At 49.9% G+C, this 21,784-nt stretch overlaps 1 protein-coding gene across 1 annotated transcript; it reads right to left on the minus strand.

The window, feature by feature from the left end:
- Positions 1-425: 425 nt before the first annotated feature.
- Positions 426-18,020, minus strand: LOC131204985 (vomeronasal type-2 receptor 26-like). Its single transcript, XM_058196727.1, has 6 exons — positions 17,852-18,020; positions 6,986-7,198; positions 5,316-5,442; positions 4,108-4,600; positions 1,080-1,356; positions 426-746 (listed from the first exon to the last, which is right to left on the minus strand). The coding sequence occupies exons 1-6, from the start codon at positions 17,915-17,917 to the stop codon at positions 426-428; spliced, it is 1,497 nt and encodes a 498-aa protein (XP_058052710.1). The 5' UTR covers positions 17,918-18,020.
- Between the last annotated feature and the right edge of the window lie 3,764 nt (positions 18,021-21,784).

Consider the following 21,784-nt stretch of genomic DNA (forward strand, 5'->3'; position numbering starts at 1 on the left):
GAGGGGGCTGTGAGTGGGGGTGTCTGGGCTTGTGGGAGGGCGGTTGGTTGTGGGGGTGTTTTTTTGGGGGGTGCGTGTTGTGGGAGGGGGAAGGAGACCGATGGGGGCTTAAAGCCAAGGAGAGAACAGGACGGAAAAGGGGAGCAGTGGCTGAGAAAGGCGGCAGGGGAGCTGCGAGAGAAGCGAGGGAAAGAGAACCGCGGAGGTTCTCCCGGAGCGTCTCCGGGGCTAAGCAGGGATGCGGAGGGTCCCACCTGGATGGGCGAGCAGGGCGAGCGCTGCGGAAAGCAAGCCGGTCATCAGCAGCAGCAGCAGGGGGGTCTTTTCCTGCCTCTTCCCCCCAGAGAAAAGCGGGGCTCCCTGCATTTAACCCCCCCTTCTCAGAATCCCAGCCCCCCCTTTCCCTTCGCTCAGCCCGACAATCCCTAAACTCCGAGAGGCGCCCCCTGCAGGTCTAAGCCAGAGCGCTGCCTCAGCCTTCCCGTTCGGGGACGCAGCCGGGCGGAGCTGAAGGGCGAGAAGGGCCTCTGGGGATGTGCAGAGGGCCCTCCGTGCTGGCCATCCAGCCCCACCGTCCCGGGAGGCTCTTCCCTCCTCCGCCCAGCTTCTCCAAGGGGCTCGAACTCCTTCTCTGCCACTGGCTCTGATGGGCAGCTCTGCCCTCTCTTGGGTCCAGCGGGGCTGGCGGCGTTTTCCTCCGCTGTGTAAGCGCTGCGTAAGGGAGCGTCACAAACACGCTGCAGACCCTTGGTGGGAGGTGATGGGGAGGGAAAGTCCGTGGAAGAGAGCGGGAGAGAGCGAGAGATCAAGAAACGCCCAGAAGCAAAGGCAGCTGCAGGGATCCCTTCTGAAGAGAGCAGCCTTCGGGTTGCTTTGATCGCTGAGATTGTGAGTCGGTTACGTGGATCCTTTTCCAGTTATTTGTACTTACAAAATAATCCAAAGCGAAGGAAAGGCGACAGGATTTATTTCCCTTCCTTCCCCTTCCGCTTCCTTCCCTTCTTCCAATTCCTTTTCTTCTTCCCTTCTTCTCCTTCTTCTCTCCGTTTCCATCTCCAGTTTTCCTTTCCCTTCCCCACCACGAAGCGGCCCTTCTCGCCCTTGAACTCCGCCCGGCTGGGTTCGCAAAGGGCTTCGGCTGAAGGCAAAGCGCGGAGGACCTTCGGGGGGCGCCCGAGGGAGCCTTGGTGGGGCTGACCGCTTAGGCTAAACGAGGGGAAGGGCGCCCCCTGTGGGAAGGGCGAGGCAGCGTCCTGGTGAGCAGAGAAGCGGGAGGCCAAGAGTTCGTGGAGCTCTCGAGGTTTGGACCCGTTGGGCAGAGCCAAGAGACGGGAGGAGCCGGGAGGTGGGGGGGCCCTGAAGGAGGGAGGAAAAGGCTCCCCTGCTTAGCACCGGAGACGCTCCGGGGGAATCTTTGGCCCCTTCGACTCGCTTCTCTCGCAGCTCCTCTGCCGCCTTTCTCGGGTGCTTTGCCTGCTTCTCGCCCGCTGCTCTGGCTTTCCCCCTCGTCCCTTCCCCAGACCCCCAACCCTCCCCCTCCCCCAAGAAAGACTATGCCCCCCAGTGGTGGGTTTCAATTTTCCTACTACCAGTTCTGTGGGTGTGGCTTGGTGGGCGCGGCACGGCTTGGTGGGCGTGGCAAGGGAAGGATACTGTAAAATCCCCATTTCCTCCTGATCAGCTGGGATTTGGGAGGCAGAGGATAGGTGGGGCCAGTCAGATTTTTTACTACCGGTTCTCCAGAACTGATCGGAACCTGCTGAAGCCCCACTCTGGTGCCCCCTCCCTGCACACCTGGCCCCTCTGCGTGTAGAGAGAAATATTTTCTTTGACTAATGGGACCAAGGGAACAAATAAGGGAGGGGAAGAGGGGGGGGCTGCTGAACCAGGCGGCGGAAGCTCTTTCCCAGTGGAGGGACGGGAGGTGTGAAGATCGGGACCCTCAGAAAAGGGAGGCTTAGGCCCCTCTGGATCCGGGGAAGGTCCCCCAAGAGAAGACCCCTCCCCTTTTTCAGAGGCTGAGTTGGGGGGCTGAAGACAGGCGGAACTTTCTCCCTCCATCCCCCCATCAACCCCCAACGGAGAGAAGGGGCGCTGGGGCATCAGGAGAGGCCGAGGCCTGAAGGGGTCTTTTCTGCCTCCCCCCCCCGGCAGAAGACCGGCGTCCCGGGCTGGCTGAGAGGGAGGCCGGGAGGGAGACGAACGGGAGTCCTTTGGAGTCTCCGAGGGCTCCAATCTGCTCCTGCGGGGAAAACTCCGGGCGAACCTTTGCTGGATGCAGGGAAACGGGGGGTGGTGGTGGTGTGTGCAGACACAGCCAGCCAAGAGGAGAATCTCCCCCCACCCTCAGTTTCTAGGGCTTTGCACTTGGGCCCTGTGGCTGCCACTGCTCTTCGGCTTAGAGGTCCCGGATCAGCTCAAGCCCCCCCTCGCCCGCAGCGCTTCCCCCTCCCCCGTCTGGGGGGCGCCTTTCTTCGGCCCCACAGAACCTCCCCTCCCCTCCTCCCCCTCCCCTCCTTCTCCTCGGCAGGGCTCCCGAAGCCTCTAGAGACGGAGCCCCGACGGGGCCCGGGAAGGAAGTGGCGTCGAACTGGCCGCCCCCTCGAGGGCCCACAGCCCAGCGGTGCTCCTCTCTCGTCCGCGGCGCTCCGCCCCGCTTTCCTGGAGGGGCTCCGGGGCAGCCTGGAAGGGCAAGGAGGGGGGCGGGTGGGGGGGCTCCAAGAAGAGGAGGACGTCGCCCGGGGGAAACGACGTCATAGAGGCGATACAAAGAAATCGTAGAGAGGAAAATAGACACGAGGGAGGGGAAGGGAGGGGAGGGGAGCCTGGTCTCTTCCCCCCCTCACTTTCTTAAGCAGCTTTCCAACGCTACCACGCCCTTCCCACAGGGGCGCCTCCTCCCATTAGCCAAGGTTCAGCCCCCGCAGCCTCTGCCCCTTCCGCCCCCGCCCAAGGACTCCACAGCCCGCGAGACCCTCGAGTCCCCCATCCGCCCTTCGGCCTTCAGCCACCCCGTTTGCAGACACAGCCAGGCGGAGCTGAAGGAACCTTCCTTCCTCCTGTCAAACTTCTCAAACTGCCCCGCTGGATCCCTTTCTCTTCAACGGTGGCAGAGGCTCCATCTGGCCGGAGATGATTGACAGCTCCTGGGTATTTGGGGCTGGGGGTTAAAATTGCCTGGCTGGTGGGTTTTGCTCAACTATGTAAGAGGTGCGTTAAGCTTCTGGACTCCAGTCTCAACCTACCCTGGGTATCAGGGAAGAGAATCGGCTGTTTGAGGGGTCCTGGTCACCCAATTAGGGGACGGAGGGAGGATGCAGGATCTTATAGAAAACCCTCTTTCACATGGCAGCTGTGGGGAATTGTGCTGACTGGGTCTCTCGGGATGGCAACATCTAAGCAAGGGAGCCTTCAGGGATGCTCTTGACCTGGCTTATTTTTTGTAAGGTGTCTGGTTCATTGGTGGTTTCTGAATATTAAGTTCCTCTGAATGACTTTCACAGTGTTCTCTTTAGCTACATTTATTGGGATGAATAGGGAAATACAAGAATTCCAGTCGTTCAAACATTTCCTATTTGAAAACATATACATATATTTTTTTCTTTAATTCCTGCATACTACCTAAGTGGAGAGAAAATCTTTTTTCAAATAAAAGAAACTTTAGCACCACTTGAAATATAATAATGGCTTTATATTTCATGTTTTTACATTTCTTCTGGCTGTGAGCTGCTCCTTTGTGTTCAGGTCTGGCCTCAGAAGGATAATGTAGCACTTGGGGATGAAGATGCAGACCAGCAGACCAGCACTGGAGGCCAGGATGGAGAAGACCTGCACAGCCACCATGTATTTCCCTTTGGTGCTCAGGTAGGTGGGCACAAAATCACCCAGACACTGCAGAAGACCAGCATGCTGAAGGTGATCAGCTTGGCTTTGTTGAAGGCCCCAGGCAGATTCCTGGCCAGGAAAGCCACCGTGAAGCAGATGGCAGCCAGGAAGCCCATGTAGCTGACGTAGAACAGGACAACGGCCCCTTCGTTGCATTGCAGGATGATCTCTCCAGGCTGGGAGTGGAGGTCAGAGTCAGGGAAGGGGGGAGAAACTCCCAGCCAGATGGAGCAGGTGATAATTTGGACAGCAAAAGAAGAAAGGATGATGGAGTTGGCCAAGCTCTTCCCCAACCATCTCTTCACTCGGTTTCCTGGTTTTGTGGCCAGGAAGGCCAGCACCACCGTGATGGTTTTGGCCAAGAGAGAAGAAACGGCAACTGAGAAGATGAGGCTGAAGACCGTCTGTCGGAGAAGGCAGGTGGCTTTCCTTGGTTGACCAATGAAGAGAAGAGGAGACAAGAAGCAAAGCAGGAGGGAGACCAGGAGGATGTAGGAGAGGTCCCGGTTGTTGGCTTTGACAAGGGGAGTTTCTCGGTATTTAATGAAGATGATTAAAACAAGGCCTGTGGTTAGGAAGAAGAATAAGGCAAAAGAGACCAGGACGATGCCCAGAAGTTCTTCATAAGACAGAAAGATTATGACTTTGGGGATACATTGGACTCTGTCCACATTTGGATATTTATCCTCTGGACACTTGGTGCACTTTTTTGTATCTGAGAAAGCAAAAAGCAACTTTCTTTAATATTCTGTCCTTTTATCTTACAAGAAATATCTTCTTTGGATAAGAGCTGATACCACAGGCATTTTCCAAGAAGTATTTCTTAACAATTTCATTAAACAGTCACTCCCAATTCCTTTGGGAGAAGGGCGGTATAAAAATCTAAATAATAAATAAATAAATAAATAAATAAATAAATCCTTTGAAATGGTATAGGGTCTCCTGCTTGAGCAGGGGGTAGGACTAGAAGACCTCCAAGGTCTTTTCCAGCTCTCTTCTGATTGATTGATTGATTGATCTACATGAGCAGTAGAATATTTGTGTAATGAGTTCCCCTCATAGCTATCCACAGCACCACATTATGGACCAGTGACACCTTCTCAGTGATCCTCAAGGGGAGGATCCAATATACAGTGGATTGCAAGGTCTTTCATAAGGTGGACCCGAAACAATTCATCAAGTTTCAAAGAACTCAAATGTTCCTAGAAAGGTAAACTTGGCAGCATATATCCAGACTAAAAAGTAGAAGAGCTGTTTCCTCTGCTGTTAGTAAAGCTTGCCCAGTCTGCCACCCCTTCCTCCCATCTCTTCCCAGCCCCTCCTTCAAAGTTTTTTTGATTTACTTCCTTTTAGATAAGAAATTGTGCAGGTTAAAAATAAAAAACCAGGTGTGCTTCTGTCTTTTAACTTACACTTTCAGTGTCACCGACCTTCCTGAGTGGAGAAGGTCCCCTCCGGACAAGGAACGCAGTCATAACAGCAAACTGGCTCTCCTTGTTGAGCCCTCTTGACAAATCCAGGGTGACAATATTCCCCACATCTGGACTGAGGCAGAGACTGAGCAGAAAAACAAGGAATGCCAAAGAAAAGATGTTAGGACTCTCCATCCATGCAAAATGGAGGTGGAAATGGATGGAGACAAGTAGCCTCTGGTCTTCACTGAAGTAAATATGAAACCTCTGACTATTTCTAAACAGATGAAGGATGTATAACAACTGGCAGATTCTTCATTTAATTCCTCCCTTTTGCTTTTGGAATTTAACATTACAATAAAGTAATTTTCTACTTAATAATGTCTGGAGGGATGGAATTGAAAAAGAAAGATTTAAGTATGATGATATATTCTTATTAAAACTGAGAATAAAATTTACTGTAAAAGACTTAGGAAACTTTTATTCCATTAGATTTTTTAATATGAAATGAAACTATGATGAAGAAAGAAACCTCTGACCAGTAAGCTCTTGAAAGGTTTCCATAAAACATGGCAAAGCCTCTCCACTGTTGAAGAACTTCCATGAAATGACACCAACTGGCATGGAAGGCCAACCACCCGGGAGACTCGAGGCTTTGCCCACCTGAAATGGGACCTCAGCAGGGGTGAAATCTAAAAATTTTCCCTACTGGTTCTGTGGGCGTGGCTTAATTGGTGGGCGTGGCTTGGTGGTCAGATGGCTTGGTGGGCGTGGCCAATAACAATAAATAATAAAAATAATAAACAAAGTATAAAAAAACAATAAGAGGTACCAAAAACCAACTTTCACACTTTACACACACACAACACAAGACAACACAACTGACTCACACACAATGGAAAAGCAGCTGCACTTCACACTTCACATAGCTACAAAAGGCTCAAAAACCAACTTTCACACTTTACACACACACAACACAACACAACACAATTGACTCACACACAGTGTAAAAGCAGCTGCACTTCACACTTCACAGCCACAAAAAGCTAAAAAACCAACTTTCACACTTTACACACACACAACACACACACACACACACAATACAGCTCTCTGAGATTTTGTGTGTTTGTGTAGTTAAGAGTGAAACACTACAGAAACACACCAAATCTCAGAAAGCTGCACAAATATTTTATTTTATTTTATTTTATTTTATTGTAGACTTCAAATCCCAGCGTTCCTCAGCTAGCAAAGCCAGCCAGTTGATCACTGAGGAAATAGATTAGCTGAGCGATTGATTCTGTCTGGCTGAAACTGAAACTGCTTTCGGGCTGTGGCCATGCGTTCCTCAGTAATCAGGTAAGTGCCTTAGAATCTCTACTCTCACTTGTAGAAAACCTGTTTTCTACAAGTAAGAGTACAAGTAAGGTTCTGCTGTTTTTTACTTTTAAAGGCTTGTTTCGGCTGAAGCAAAACTGGCTTTTAAAAGTAAAAAACAAAACAAAAACCCTCTGCAGATGGTGCGGCTCAGCAGAGGCAGGGGGGCGGGGGCCAGGGGTTTTTGCTACCGGTCCTCCGAACCAGCAGCCGCCATCGCTACGGGATCGCGCGATCCCCTTCGATCCGGGAGCATTTCACCCCTGGACCTCAGGCTTTGGAAAACAGAGAAAAGACACCAATATTTCTCCCACCTTATTGAGCAACTTTAGCTCTGAAAGAGCATGTTGGTTGATAGAAAGTCTCTGTCTTTGAAAATAGGCCAGAATCTCTATCCTGGCATCCTCCTTGGGGAGAACCAAAGAGCCCCAAAGGCCCATATCTGCTTTTATCTCTCCATTTTGGTCCAAGTACAGTTTCTTCTGGGAAATATTCCAAAATTCATTCTTCTCCAGAAAGGGATGAAACTAGAATGGGAACATTTGAAAAGCAGAAAACTTTGTTCTTATCCCACATTAAATTTTTCTTCTACAATTGTCTCATCTCCAAATATGGTTAAATAGGATACAAATACTGCCATCATCTTCAGAAATGAATTAAAAAGTTTGAGAAAAATTTGTCAATCATATACTGACAAAATATAGAGAAAATATAATTGACACAATTGGTGAATTATAGGGTACATTCTAGAGCAGATGACAAATAAAATGACCAGAGAAAAAAAAAAGGTGATTCATAAACTCTTTGAAAGCAAAGAGGTTGATTCCCAGAAAGCATGGGTTGATCACGAAGAAAATTGTCAGGCTAATCTTCTCCCTGGTCATCCAGATGGAAAACCCCTCCAGATGCGCTAATTCTACTTGACTGTAATGTAACATTAACAACATTTTGCAAATCTGGAAGTACAAATCTCCCACCAACGCTCTTTTTAAGCCTGAAAAGTTAGTGAGGATCCTTTCTGAGTTTCTTTCTCTCCCATTATGCAGCTGCAGGATTTTCCCCTCTTATCTGCTCCTTCCCTAGGCAGCCTCTCTTCTTTTCATCCCAAAAGTCCTTCTCACATATCATTTCACTTCCTGAATATGGGATTATGGGAACCCTGGTGATCTTACTGGATTTCAGTAAAGGACTCACAAACAATTGTGTGATTTGATTAGAAACTGGAGGGTTGAATGGTATGATAAATTATGATTTTCTGCCCAGGTCTGAGTTGGTTGAACTCAGAATCTGTGAAAGGCCTCCTCCTGCAGGCTGCCCACTCTCCCTTCACCTCCTTCAGAGGCCCCAGCCCTTACTCAATCTCCCCACTTTCTCCCCGGGCAGCGAGTGGGCAGAGGCTCCAGGGCCTCAGGGAATGGCGCGTCCCTGGGCCCCGGCCCCCGACCCAAGACAAAGGGGGAGCAGATGGCATGCTTACCTTTGGTGAGCTGAGCAGAGCGGGGGAGGTGCGGAGGCGATTGGGAAGCCAATTAGCTGGGCTGTGTGAGGAAGGCAACATATATAGGGTGGGGGTGGGCAGGGCGAGTGTCGAGTGGATGGGTGGGGTGAGTGTTGAGCGGGCAGGTGGGGCAACCAGGCGGCTGGGAGGGAGATGAGGCAACCAGAGGTGGTATTTACAAGGTCAGTGAACCAGTTAAAATTGCCGCTACCAGTTCACCCAAACCGGTCTGAACTGGCTGAATACCACCACTGATCAGGTCCCCTTGCAGGTACCAAGCCTGGAGGAGAATTTGCACAAAATCTACGTGAACTTCAGGGAAGGACAATGAAGCCAAGGAAGAGATGAAAGGAGCTGCTCTTCGCCTTGAGGAAAGATCACAAGGAGAAGAGCTGAAGATCAGGAGGAGTCTGGGAGCCCCTTTTCCAACTGACACAATCTCTCGGTTGGAGAAGGGAGGATACAGCCCTCTTCCAATCACTGACACACGTTACACACGAGTGAAAGATCTGCTCACTATTATTCCAGAGTGTCAGATATGGAGAAATGAATTCAGTTACAAGAGAGGAGATATTAGCTGAATGAGAGAAAAAAATATGATAAAAGGATGAGCCGTTTTAGAGCTGAGCCAGTAAAGCAGGGAAGCTCAGTCTCCTCTTTATGGATTATCTGAATGCAAAGACTGAGCAGCCATCAGTCAGAGAAGCTTTTAACTGGGATTCCTGCAGAGAGGAGAGGTTGGGATAGATGGTCTCAAGGTCTCCTTCAAATTTATAAAGTTAAAATTCCACAATGCTTCTATGTTTGGTTTATGTATAACAATACCTTGTGATTGACCCGGGAAGCCGGGGGGGGGGAGGGGATTTTTTTGGGAGGGAGGGGGGAAAAAGGGGGAAAATGTTTTTGTTTTTTAAAACTCTTTCAATTAAAAAAAAATAAAATTCTATATTATGAAGCAGTAGCCCTTTCAGTAATAAGTGACTGGTTTAACTTAACAGAGGAAAGAATTTTGAATATAGAAGGTTATGACTTGTTATATGGATGGCATGCGTATTTATTTTATGAAAAAAAAGTGGATAGGGCTTTTAAGAATCATGTGTTGAGAAGTGCTCTTTATGGTCTGGAAAAAATATTCCTATAAATTAGAATACAAGATTCCTATATGGGCGAGCCCTAGACATGCAATAGAGAATATAAATATAGAACAGAAACAGGAAATGATTACTTATAAAGAACTTTTGTATGCTGAAGGAGGTAGATTGCAATTAAAATCATTACAGGTATTAAATGAAGAAGGGAGGAATTATACTTGGTTTCAATATGGGCAAATAAGTGCTAGATGGAAAGAAGATCAAAAAATTGGTATAATGCAAAGGGAGGAAAATTTAATAAAGCAAATTAGAAATCAGACCCAGGAGCATATAAAGAGATTGTATAATGTGTTGTTTGAAATAGATTCGGAAAAGGATTTGGTAAAGGATTGTATGATAAAATGGGCACAGAATATTCAGGAACCAATAATGTTGGAAACATGGGAGAAAATTTGGGTTAGAAATGTTAAATTTACACAAGCACAGAATTTAAGGGAAAATTTTTATAAGATGTTTTATAGATGGCACTTAGATCCCAAAAAATTATCATGTATGTATCCTAATATCCAAGCGAAATGTTGGAGGTGTGATTGTGATGACGCTACATATTTTCATATTTGGTGGACTTGCAAGAAAATTAAGGTCTTTTGGATAAGAATTTGGTGGATTATTCAAAATGTACTGAAGAAGAAGATAAAGTTCCTGCCACAATTTTTCCTTTTGGGAATTATAACGGATTGTACAGGGATTGAGACTAAATTGATTCTGAATTTAATAACAGCAGCAAGACTGTTGATTGGACAATACTGGAAGAAGAAGAGATACCTACAATAGAAGAATGGATACTGAAAGTTATTAATTTGGCTGAGATGGCTAAAATCTCAGCGTTTTTAAAAGACAATACGCAGGAAAGATATTTAATTGAATGGAAAAAATGGATTGATTATCTACAAAACAGATATCAGATTAAGAAATATCAGATTGCCTTTGAATAATTAGAAAGTTATTTTATGTAATGGGGAGGGGGTTGGGAGATGAAAAGTTTTGGATGTGGTTATTTGGATTGGAAGGGAAAATTTTATTCTATGTTTGGTTTATGTATAACAATACCTTGTGATTGACCCGGGAAGCCGGGGGGGGGGGAGGGGTTTTTTTTGGGAGAGAGGGGGGAAAAAGGGGGGAAATGTTTTTGTTTTTTAAAACTCTTTCAATTTAAAAAAAAAAAATTCCACAATGCTAATCAGAAAACCAAACATACAGGAATTTATTTCAAAAAAGAATACAGCATTTTCAAATTAGCAGTGCAAAATATCAAAAGGCCATGATATTTAGTCTTTGGAACCATTATTCTCTGATTAATTCAATTGGCCAGATCTGTTGAGATGGTTCCCCTCCTTCTCCTCTGGATTCCTTCTCCAAAGGATCTAAGGCAGAGGTGGAGTTTCAGCAGGTTCTGACCAGTTCTGGAGAACCGGTTGTAATGTATCTTTAAATGTTTTGGCGGGAAAAAAGCACGTTGCTGATTGGTTGAAGCCTCCGGCTAGACTGTATTTAAGGAGAGGTTTTTCCCAGCCCGGGTTGCTGGGTTCACCATATAGTAAAGAGCTGTTGTCACTATCCTGGTCTCCTGCCTCGTTATTGCCCGAATCTAACACTGGCGACGAAGGTGGAATCTCGAGGCTAAGAGCGCCAGGAAAAGAGCTGAACTCACCAGGAAGACGCGAACCCAGCAAAACAAGGGCGGAAAGCAGCGATGTCCGGCTACACACCGCCAGCGCCATTCGACCCAGCCAAGGAGAAATGGGGGTCATACATGGCTCGCTTCGAGTGTTTCCTCGAAGCAAACGAACTTCAAGGGGTTTCCGACAACAGGAAACGAGCCTATTTTCTAAGCCACTGCGGTCCAGAAGTTTTCGACACCGCAGAATCCCTGGCTGAGCCAACGCCGGTACAGTCGGTACCGTGGCAAACTCTACAAACTCTGCTGAAAGCGCATTTCGCACCGATGCCATCCAAGTATGTGCAACGGTTTGAATTCGGGGAGCGCAGACAGCAAGAAGGCGAGTCCATTAGTGCATACATGGCCGCCCTAAGAAAAGCCTCAAAACATTGCGAGTATTGGGACTTGGACAAGGCATTGCTGGAGCAACTCATCCGTGGGGTCAGGGACATCCGTTTGCGGAGGCGGCTGCTGGCTAAAAGCAACCTAACGCTGGCAAACGCCCTGGACGAAGCCAGGGCTCACGAGATGTCCACCCAAGCGGCAGAGACCTTACAAAAGCAGGTCACACCAACGGCTGGTGCGAAATCAACCCCGGTCCACAGTGAAGAGGTCCAGGCCGAATCGGAGGGGGAGGACGAGGAAGGAGTCTTCCACACCGGGAGGCCGGAGAAAGACGACCGGGGCGACTGCGCGAGTTGCGGAGGGCAACACCAACGACAACAATGCAGATTTAAAGATGCAACATGTCGGCGATGCGAAAGGAAGGGGCACCTAGCACAGGTCTGTCGAGCTCCCCAACCTTCCCGCCAAAAATTCAAACCAGCCAATCAGAGCGCGGGAACGACGAAGCGGCCCGCGAGTGGTCAGTTTAAAAAAGGCGCGAAATTAAACCAAACTGTCGTGAGAGTGGGTCACGCATTAACTCGCCTAGAAAAGAAAATCTTCACGAAAGCAAAGATTGAGGGGGTGCCGTGCCGACTGGAGGTGGATCATCGATCACGATCATGTCCTGGGACAACCTCGTGAGAGCCTTGCCCGCCATCGCAAAGCGCAAGCTGCAACCACAAAGACTAAAAGTACAGGACTACCAGGGGAATCGCATCCCTGTTCGAGGGGTAACGTCCGTCCACGTCGAATATGGACACTACAAGAAAACTCTGCCCATCACCATCGTTGATGGGACCCTGCCAAGCTTGTTGGGACTGGACTGGTTCCGAGCGTTGGGCATGGGAGTGACCGGAATCTTCAGAAACGAAGTCGACCTCAAAGACACACTCACGAAGGAGTTTGGGGACGTTTTCAAAGACTGCCTGGGCAAGTACAAGGGGACCCCTATATCCTTTAACTTAGATCCCCAAGTTGCCCCTATCCGCCTAAAGGCTAGGAGGGTCCCGTTCGCCCTAAAGCCCAGGATTGACCGGGAACTGGACAAACTAGTAAACCAGGGAATTCTAGTGCCAGTTGACCATGCCAAGTGGGAGACCCCTATAGTCACTCCAGTCAAACCGGACGGATCGGTCCGAATTTGTGCTGACTACAAGGCAACAAAGCGTTAACAAAGCGTTGCAAAAGAGTGCTTACCCCGTTCCGGTGGTACAGCACTTACTGCACTCAATAGGGCAAGGGCAAGTTTTTGCCAAGCTAGACCTGGCCCAAGCCTACCAACAGCTGCCCGGAGACAGCAGCACAGCCGAAGCGCAGACAATTGTGACTCACAGAGGGGCTTTTAAGTGTACCCGATTACAGTTTGGGGTTAGTGTGGCTCCAGGGTTATTTCAGAACCTGATGGAGCGGCTATTGCAGAGGCTACCAGGGGTGGTACCATACTTTGACGATGTACTGGTATCCGCTGAAAACCTAGAGGAATTAGGGGCGAGGCTGCGAAAAGTTTTGGGCATTTTCCGGTCTGCCGGCCTCACGGTTAAACTAAACAAATGCCAGATCGGGGTTGAGTCTGTGGAATTCCTGGGCTACCGGATAGACAGGGAAGGGATTCACCCCACTGAAAGCAAGGTACGGGCCATCAGGAAGGCCCCGGTGCCCAAGAACAAAACGGAGTTACAGGCATTCTTGGGTCTGGTCAACTTCTACGCAGTATTCTTAAGGAATAAGGCAACAGTAGCAGAGCCGCTGCATAAATTATTAGCTAAGACGGCTGCATGGTCTTGGGGAAAGGCGGAAGCTAGGGCATTCGAAGGGGTCAAAAATCTCCTAACGAGCGATAGCCTCCTTATCCAGTACAATGGCACACTACCTCTAGTGTTAAGCTGCGATGCATCTCCCTACGGGGTGGGGGCTGTGCTCAGCCACAGGTTACCTAATGGCACAGAAGCCCCCATTGCATACTATTCCCGAACCATGTCATCAACGGAAAGGAATTATAGCCAGCTTGATAAGGAAGCCTTGGCTATAGTCGCAGGGGTAAAGAAATTCCATGAGTATGTATTTGGTCGTGATTTTGAAATCATCACGGACCATAGACCTTTGCTAGGTCTGCTAGCAGGCGACCGCCCAACGCCCGTGGCACTTTCGCCAAGACTGACCAGATGGACTATCTTCCTGGCAGCGTATTCTTACAAATTGCTACACCGGCCAGGAAAGGATTTAGGGCACGCAGACGCACTGAGCAGATGCCCGTTACCTGAGACTATTGAAGACCCCACTCCAGGAATACCAGTTCTGCTAATTGACTCTTGGGACTCTGGCCCAGTCACATCCAAAGAGGTGGCTCGGCTCAGATAAAGACATTACAATACGAACTGTACTTGGTTGGGTACAAAGAGGGTGGCCCGCTGCGCCGGGCGAGCGTTTTAAAGAGTTTGTAAAGAAACGAGGGGAACTTTCGGCTCAAGGGGGGTGCCTGCTATGGGGGGATCGAGTGGTGATCCCAGAGAGATTGAGGAAAAGGGTGTTGGATCTCCTTCACGAAGGTCACCCAGGGATCGTGAGGATGAAGGGTCTAGCGAGAAGCTATGTGTGGTGGCCCTTAATGGACTCGGAAATTGCTGAGAGGGTAGGGAAATGCCAGGCCTGCCAGGAGTCCAGACCGCTACCCCCAACGGCCCCGATTCGGGAATGGGAGAAACCCCAGGGCCCTTGGTCTAGGATCCATATCGATTTTGCCGGTCCCTTTCACGGCCAAACCTTTCTGGTAGTAGTCGATGCCTACTCCAAATGGCTGGAAATCATTCTCATGAGATCCATGACAGCCGAGGCCGTGATTTCAGTCCTATGGCACCTATTTGTAACACATGGGTTGCCCGACACGATAGTATCCGATAACGGCCCGCAATTCACGGCAACCCAGTTTGAGGGGTACTTGGCAGAAGAGGGCATCCGGCATGTCCTCTTGGCGCCTTTCCACCCTGCGACGAATGGCCTTGCAGAACGTTCCGTCCGGAGCGCAAAAGAGGCATTGTCCAGAATCAAGCCAGGCGACTGGCAAACAAAAATCGATACCTTCCTGGCCGTCCAACACAGAACCCCCTGTGTCACAACTGGCAGAAGCCCAGCAGAATTATTAATGGGGCGGAAACTCAGGTGCCCACTAGACCGTTTAAACCCGAACTACACACCAGACGGTTACAAGGGGGCACTCGATAAAACAAGAGGGATGGAAATAGGCGACCGAGTGTGGGCACACAACTATGGCGAAGGCCCGACCTGGTTAGCAGGAAAAATCCTAGACATAACTGGTCCCAAATCATATTTAGTGGAGATAAAGGATGGCCGGGTATGGAAGCGCCACATAGACCAAATAAGAAAACGCATAACCGAACAATCCGAATTAGACGAAACAGGCCCTGACTATACAATGTTTGAATCCACAGCTGACTCAAACCCGGGGCAAACGCGGGACTTATCTGACTCTCAGGAGGTCCAGCGACGCCAACAGGTTCCATCAGAAAACAGCAGGAACGACTCTGCAAATAGTCCAGGGCCGGATGGCCTAGAGGAGGAGCTGAGAGGAACAAACAGTCCCTCCGGTCAGCTCGACTCACTCCCAGAGAATGAATTGCGCAGGTCTGAAAGAGTCAGGAGACGCCCAGTCTACTTGCGTGATTACGTTGAAAAATAATATGTAAATCTCATGTAAATAACGGTAAAGTGTTTTCTGGGAGGGAAGGAGTGTAATGTATCTTTAAATGTTTTGGCGGGAAAAAAGCACGTTGCTGATTGGTTGAAGCCTCCGGCTAGACTGTATTTAAGGAGAGGTTTTTCCCAGCCCGGGTTGCTGGGTTCACCATATAGTAAAGAGCTGTTGTCACTATCCTGGTCTCCTGCCTTGTTATTGCCCGAATCTAACACCGGTAGCGGAAATTTTGAGTAATTCGGAGAACCGGTAGTAAAAATTCTGACTGGCCCCACCTCCATCTATTCTCTGCCTCCCAATTCCCAGCTGATTGGGAGGAAATAGGGATTTTGAAGTAACCTTCCCCTGGAGTGGGGTGGGAATGGAGATCTTACAGTATCCTTCCACTGCTACACCCACCAAGCCATGCTTACCGAACCATGTCATTCCCACCAAGTCACACCCACAGAACCGGTAGTAAAAAATTTTGAAACCCACCACTGATCTCAGATTAATGGATCCATATCGGGACCCCTTACCTGCCACGGCTGCAGCCTTGGAGACCCCAACCTCTTTTCTCCCTCCTTCCTTCTCCTCCTCGATCTGGAGGAATAAGTAGCATTCAAGGCCTGGGCCAGAGTCTTAATTATAGTGTAACGTTGATAGTGATTTGGGAACCTTTTCCTCTTCCTTTTCTCCTGGGTCTCCAGTGGGGCTTTCTGGGTGCATCTTCTGCGGCCTTTGGCAGAAAATACGTTATTTGAAAGAGAACAGCGGAAATAGTGATCTTGAAACTTTTCTTCCACAAAGAAATGGGGTTCAAAGACATCATCCCTTGGCCTTTGTTTTGCCAGATAAACAAAGTTCCAAATACTATGGACGTATTTGAGAAGTCTGTGTTTGTTTATTTTATACTCTGCAAAATTTGTGAGGATCCAGACTTTCCCTTCAATGGGTCCTGGCAAAAGTAGAAGTGTTTCATGGAAAGGAAGAATTCTGTCCCAAATAGAATCAAATTCCATGAAGTGAACAAAGACATTGACCTGTCTCCACTTAGAGAGGGCCTCCCTGAGGGGGGCTGCATGTTCCATTTGTGAAAATTGTTGTGATATAACCACACAAATTCCATTCCTGACAAGCACAGGAGGGAAAGTCTTCATGAAATTCTCTCCCTTCTCTGTGTCTGAAGCAAAGAGGCCAATCAGGGTCCATCTGAAATGGAGGAGCAGGAACTTTCTGTAAATATTATTTTCATATTTTTGCAGCCATCACCATTCTCTCCACACTGGAAGTGAGACTTTTGGAGGGATTCACAATGCCAGCACAATTCAACTAACCCCAAAACAGGACCAGCCCATTAGGGTGGGTGGCTCTATTAAGGTTAACAATATGGGTAGTCCTTGACTTACGACTACAGTTGAGCTCAAAATCTCCATTCCACTTCCATGGAGTTCTGCCCCATTTTATGACCTTTCTTGCCGCAGTTGTTAATCACGGCAGTTGTTAAGTTAGTAACATAGCTGTGAAGTGAAGGTGGCTTCCCCATTGACTCTGCTTGTCAGAAGATAGTAGAAGGGAATCGCGTGACTCCAGGACGCTGCAACTGTCATGAGTACATGCCAGTTTCCAAGCACCTGGATTCTGATCAGGTGACCAAACAGACTTTTTTTCAGTGTTGTTGAGACTTAATGGTCACTAAAGGAATGGAGGGAGGGAGGGAGAGAGGGAAGGAGGGAAGGAAGGAATGGAGGGAGGGAGAGAGGGAAGGAGGGAAGGAAGGAAGGGAGGGAGGGAGGGAGAGAGGGAAGGAGGGAAGGAAGGGAGGGAGGGAGGAAACGGCAGCAACAGCTTCTTTTCAGCCCTTTTGGGAGCTTTTCAAAGGCCGAGTTCTTCCCTGGGGGGCCCTTGACCACCTGCCCAAACTCTGGGGTGTGATTGGCAGGAAGTGTGGGGAGGGAGGGGGGTAGCAGCTGCCCTGCAACTCTCTCTGGGCTGGAAAAAGGGGGAAAAGTCAGGTCAACAGCAGCCTCTGGGGCCATCTGGATATCTCGGGCCCCATTTGGATATTTATCATCTGGACACTTGGTGCATTTTTCCATATCTGAGAAAGCCAAAAAGCAATATTTCTTTAATATTCTCTCCTTTTTATCTTACAGAAAATACCTTCTTTGGATAGATACATGAAGCTGAGGGAATGATTTTAAAAGCCTGTGAAGATCAGGAAATTCATCTGGGATCCCCAGAGGGAAAAAAAGATTTTAAAAGCTCCTCTGAGGATCCCAGCAGAAGTTGCCTCATCGCAGCCCAGAACCTCTTAGAAGGATTGTTTTAACAACCTCTTTGGCCAAAAAGCTCGTAGAAAACATGTTTTTTAAAGGTTCTGGTGATGAGGAATTCAGCTGGGATCTCCAGAGGAGCCTTTTAAAACCTTTTTTTTTACAACTTCTTCGGCCTAAGAGGTTGTTAAAAAAAGAACCTTTGAAAGGGTTCTGAGGATCCCAGCTGAGCCGAGCGAACTTCAAAGGCTTTTTTTTACTTTTGAAAGCCTTTTTTCGGCCGAAGAAAAAAATGCTTTTAAAAATAAAAAAAAAACCTCTGATGATGGCGCAGCTCAGCTGGGCATGGGGGGGTGGAGGGATTTTTGCTCCCGGTTCTCCGAACCTGCAGCCGCCATCGCTCCCTGATACCTGGAGCCTTTCAGCCCTGAATGGGGTGGATGGAAAGTCCTTCCGTGATCTCCCCCCAAAGGGCAGGGAAAAAAAGGACGAGGCTCTGAACTCTCCTGACTCTCTTCACCTCCTTCGTGGATATTCGGGGTGTGTCTGTCCTGAAGCCTCCTTTTTCTTTCCCTTCTTCATTCATGCTGCTTTAAGGAGGGCTGGATGACCTCGGGGTGCCCTCAAGCGCAAGGAGGATCCCAGCTTCTCATCTTCAGTGCGGAAAGCGCAGAAAAGACGAACAGCCTCCATGCCCTGGTCTTCCTCCCCTCCCCCCCTCTGCCCCCCAACTTCCCCCCTTTGGGGATCCCTCCCTGAGAGAAAATCTCCCCTCAAAATGGAGGGAGGGAGAATCCCCTCAGAAAAGAAAGAGGCCACAAAATGGAGGAGGCTGCGGGGTCTTTGCCCGCTTTAGCTGTCCTGCTCGCTGCCTGTGGGGACCAGCTGGGACTGAAAGGCCGGACTGCAGACTGCCCCCTACAGGCAGTGTGAAGGGCAGCTAAAACATGGAAAGAGGATGGAGGACCCCGAGTGCTGGACAGGGGATTCTGGGAGTTGAAGTCCAGACATCTTTGCTGAGGTGGAGCCGCCTGCCCACGGAGGCCCTGCACTGGACACTCGGACAGATGACCTCTAAGGTCCCTTCCGTCCCCCTTTGTCCATTATTCTATGTCTCTAGTGTCACCATAATATCAGGCCAGGCTTTGGTCCCAGCCACCTGAAGGAACGGCAGCCCTGCCCTCCTGTCAGAAGCCCCCCCGAAGCCCCCCAAAGGCCCCCCCGGGAGCCTCCCCTCCCCCGCCAAGGACAGGAGGGGATCTCTGAGGGGATCCTGTGAGGGTCTTGGGGGTCTCGGGCGACTTTTCTTTGGGTGGAAAGAGGCGGCTGAGCAACATGGGCTATGGAGTCCCCTCCCCCCCTTCCCAGGACTGAGAAGATGGAACCTGGGGGGGGGGATTTTGCAGCTCTGCTCCCCTTCCCCACCACGAGGCTCCCCGGCTTCCTCCTCCCAAGAGGGGCTCCCCACTCAGCCTGGCCTCCCTGCAAGAGCCCCCTTGCCTGGCCTCTGCATGGGAAAGGCTGGCAGGGGAACATGGGACATGGGCTTCCTTCCTTCCCGGGTCTCTGAAGGTGGACTTTGCAGATCAGCTTTTTCATCTGCAACACTGAGCTCCCCTTTTATTTATTTATTTATTTTGTCATAACAATATATGTAGGTATCATACAAAAGATTATATAGTATATAAACACATATATGGGTAAATATTAGGAGGTATAAGCATATATGCATATAGGAAGAAGAAAAGAAAAACAATAGGACAGGAACGGTAGGCACATTTGTGCGCTTATGCACGCCCCCTTATGGTCCTCTTAGGAATGGGGTGAGGTCAATAATAGAAAGTTTTTGGATAAAACTTTTAGGATTATGGGAAGAGACCACAGAGTCAGGTAAAGTATTCCAAGCACTGATGATTCTGTTACAGAAGTCATATTTTCTGCAATCTAGATTAAAGCGGTTAACATTAAGTTTAAATCTATTGGTTTTATTTATTTATTTATTTATTTATTATTCGAATTTATATACCGCCCTATCTCCCAAAGGACTCAGGGCGGTTCACAGGCATATAAAACATCAATATACAAATTAAAATAATCCTTAAAAAACTTATTCTAACACCCAAATTATTAAAAATAAAATATAAATATTAAAATCAATTTAAAACCCCTCTAAATTTAAAATCTAAGCCAGTCCTGCACAGATGAATAAATGTGTCTTGAGCTCGCGACGGAAGGTTCGAAGGTCAGGAAGTTGACGGAGTCCTGGGGGGAGTTCGTTCCAGAGGGTGGGAGCCCCCACAGAGAAGGCCCTTCCCCTGGGCGTCGCCAAACGACACTGCCTAGCTGACGGCACCCTGAGGAGTCCCTCTCTGTGAGAGCGCACGGGTCGGTGAGAGGTATTTGGTCGCAGTAGGCGGTCCCGTAGATAACCCGGCCCTATGCCATGGAGCGCTTTAAAGGTGGTCACCAAAACCTTGAAGCGCACCCGGAAGGCCACAGGTAGCCAGTGCAGCCTGCGCAGGATGGGTGTTATGCGGGAGCCACGAGGGCCTCCCTCTATCACCCGCGCAGCCGCATTCTGGACTAACTGCAGCCTCCGGATGCCCTTCAAGGGAAGCCCCATGTAGAGAGCGTTGCAGTAATCCAGGCGAGACGTCACAAGAGCGTGAGTGACCGTGCATAGGGCCTCCCGGTCCAGAAAGGGGCGCAACTGGCGCACCAGGCGAACCTGGTAGAACGCTCTCCTGGAGACGGCCGTCAAATGATCTTCTAGAGACAGCCGTTCAACCAGGAGGACGGCTAAGATGCGCACCCTCTCCATCGGGGCCAAAGACTCGCCACCGATGGTCAGCCGCGATTTAGCTGACTGTACCGGGACGCCGGCATCCACAGCCACTCTGTCTTGGAGGGATTGAGCTTGAGCCTGTTTCTCCCCATCCAGACCCGTACGGCCTCCAGACACCGGGACAGCACTTCGATAGCTTCGTTGGGGTGGTCCGGTGTGGAAAAGTACAGCTGGGTGTCATCCGCGTACAGCTGGTACCTCACACCGAACCCACTGATGATCTCACCCAGCGGCTTCATGTAGATGTTGAACAGAAGGCGAGAGGATCGATCCTCGGCACCCCAAAAGTGAGGCGCCCCGGGGCCGACCCCTGCCCCCCTGTCAACACCGACTGCGACCGGTCGGAGAGATAGGAGGAGAACCACCGATAAACGGTGCCTCCCACTCCCAGTCCCTCCAACCGGCGCAGCAGGATACCATGGTCGATGGTATCGAAAGCCGCTGAGAGGTCTAATAGGACCAGGGCAGAGGAACAACCCCTATCCCTGGCCCTCCAGAGATCATCCACCAACGCGACCAAAGCCATCTCCGTGCTGTAACCGGGCCGGAAACCGGACTGGAACGGGTCTAGATAGACAGTTTCATCCAGGTGCAAGGGAAACTGATATGCCACCATACTCTCAACAACCTTCGCCATGAGCGAAGGTTGGAGACCGGACGATAATTACCTAAAACAGCCGGGTCCAGGGAAGGCTTCTTGAGGAGGGGCCTCACCACCGCCTCTTTAAAGGCGGCCGGAAAGACACCCTCCACCAAAGAAGCGCTCGTAATCGCCTGGAGCCAGCCTCGTGTCACCTCCTGCGTGGCCAGCACCAACCAGGAGGGGCACGGGTCCAGTAAACATGTGGTGGCATTCAGCCTCCCCAACAACCTGTCCATGTCCTCGGGAGCGACAGGGTCAAACTCATCCCATAAAATGTCACCAAGACCACCCTCAGCCGTCTCACCCGTATCACCGCAATCTTGGTCCAAACCATCCCGAAGCTGAATGATTTTATCGTATAGATAACCGTTAAACTCCTCAGCACGTCCCTGCAACGGGTCATCCCGCTCCCCCTGGTGTAGGAGGGAGCGGGTCACCCGAAACAGGGCGGCTGGGCGGTTATCTGCCGATGCAATGAGGGAGGAGGCGTAGCTACGCCTCGCTTCCCTCAATGCCACTAGGTAAGCCCTAGTATAGGACTTCACTAGTGTCCGATCAGCTTCTGAACGGCTAGACCTCCAGGAACTCTCTAGGCGTCTTCTCCGGCGCTTCATCCCTCTCAGCTCCTCGGAGAACCAAGGAGCCGGTTGGGACCTGCGCCGGGTCAGAGGCCGCAAAGGCACGACCCGGTCTAAGGCCCCCGCCGTGGCCCGTTCCCAGGCCGCAACAAGTTCCTCAGCCGAGCCGTGAGCCAGACTCTCAGGAAATGGCCCAAGCTCCGTCCGGAACCCCTCCGGGTCCATCAGGCGCCTGGGACGGAACCAACGTGTCGGCTCCGTCTCCCTGCGGTGGTGAATGGCGGTCAGAAAGTCCAGGCGAAGAAGAGAGTGATCTGACCATGACAAAGGTTCAGTGACTATTTCCTTTAAGTCCAGATCTCTCAACCACTGACCAGAGACAAAAAT

Source organism: Ahaetulla prasina, chromosome 11 (assembly GCF_028640845.1).
Source record: "Ahaetulla prasina isolate Xishuangbanna chromosome 11, ASM2864084v1, whole genome shotgun sequence".
Lineage (NCBI taxonomy): Eukaryota > Metazoa > Chordata > Lepidosauria > Squamata > Colubridae > Ahaetulla > Ahaetulla prasina.

Bases quoted from the DNA above. Each gene is read 5' to 3' on its own strand.
- LOC131204985 (XM_058196727.1), bottom strand. From the start codon at position 17,917: ATGAATGAAGAAGGGAAAGAAAAAGGAGGCTTCAGGACAGACACACCC. The intron at 5,443-6,985 runs GTGGGAGAAATA...TTTTCTGCTCAG, and splicing joins AGCTAAAGTTGCTCAATAAG to TCTCTGCCTCAGTCCAGATG. The intron at 1,357-4,107 runs GCTGGGAGTTTC...TCCCTCCTTCAG, and splicing joins ATTATCACCTGCTCCATCTG to GGCCCCCCCACCTCCCGGCT.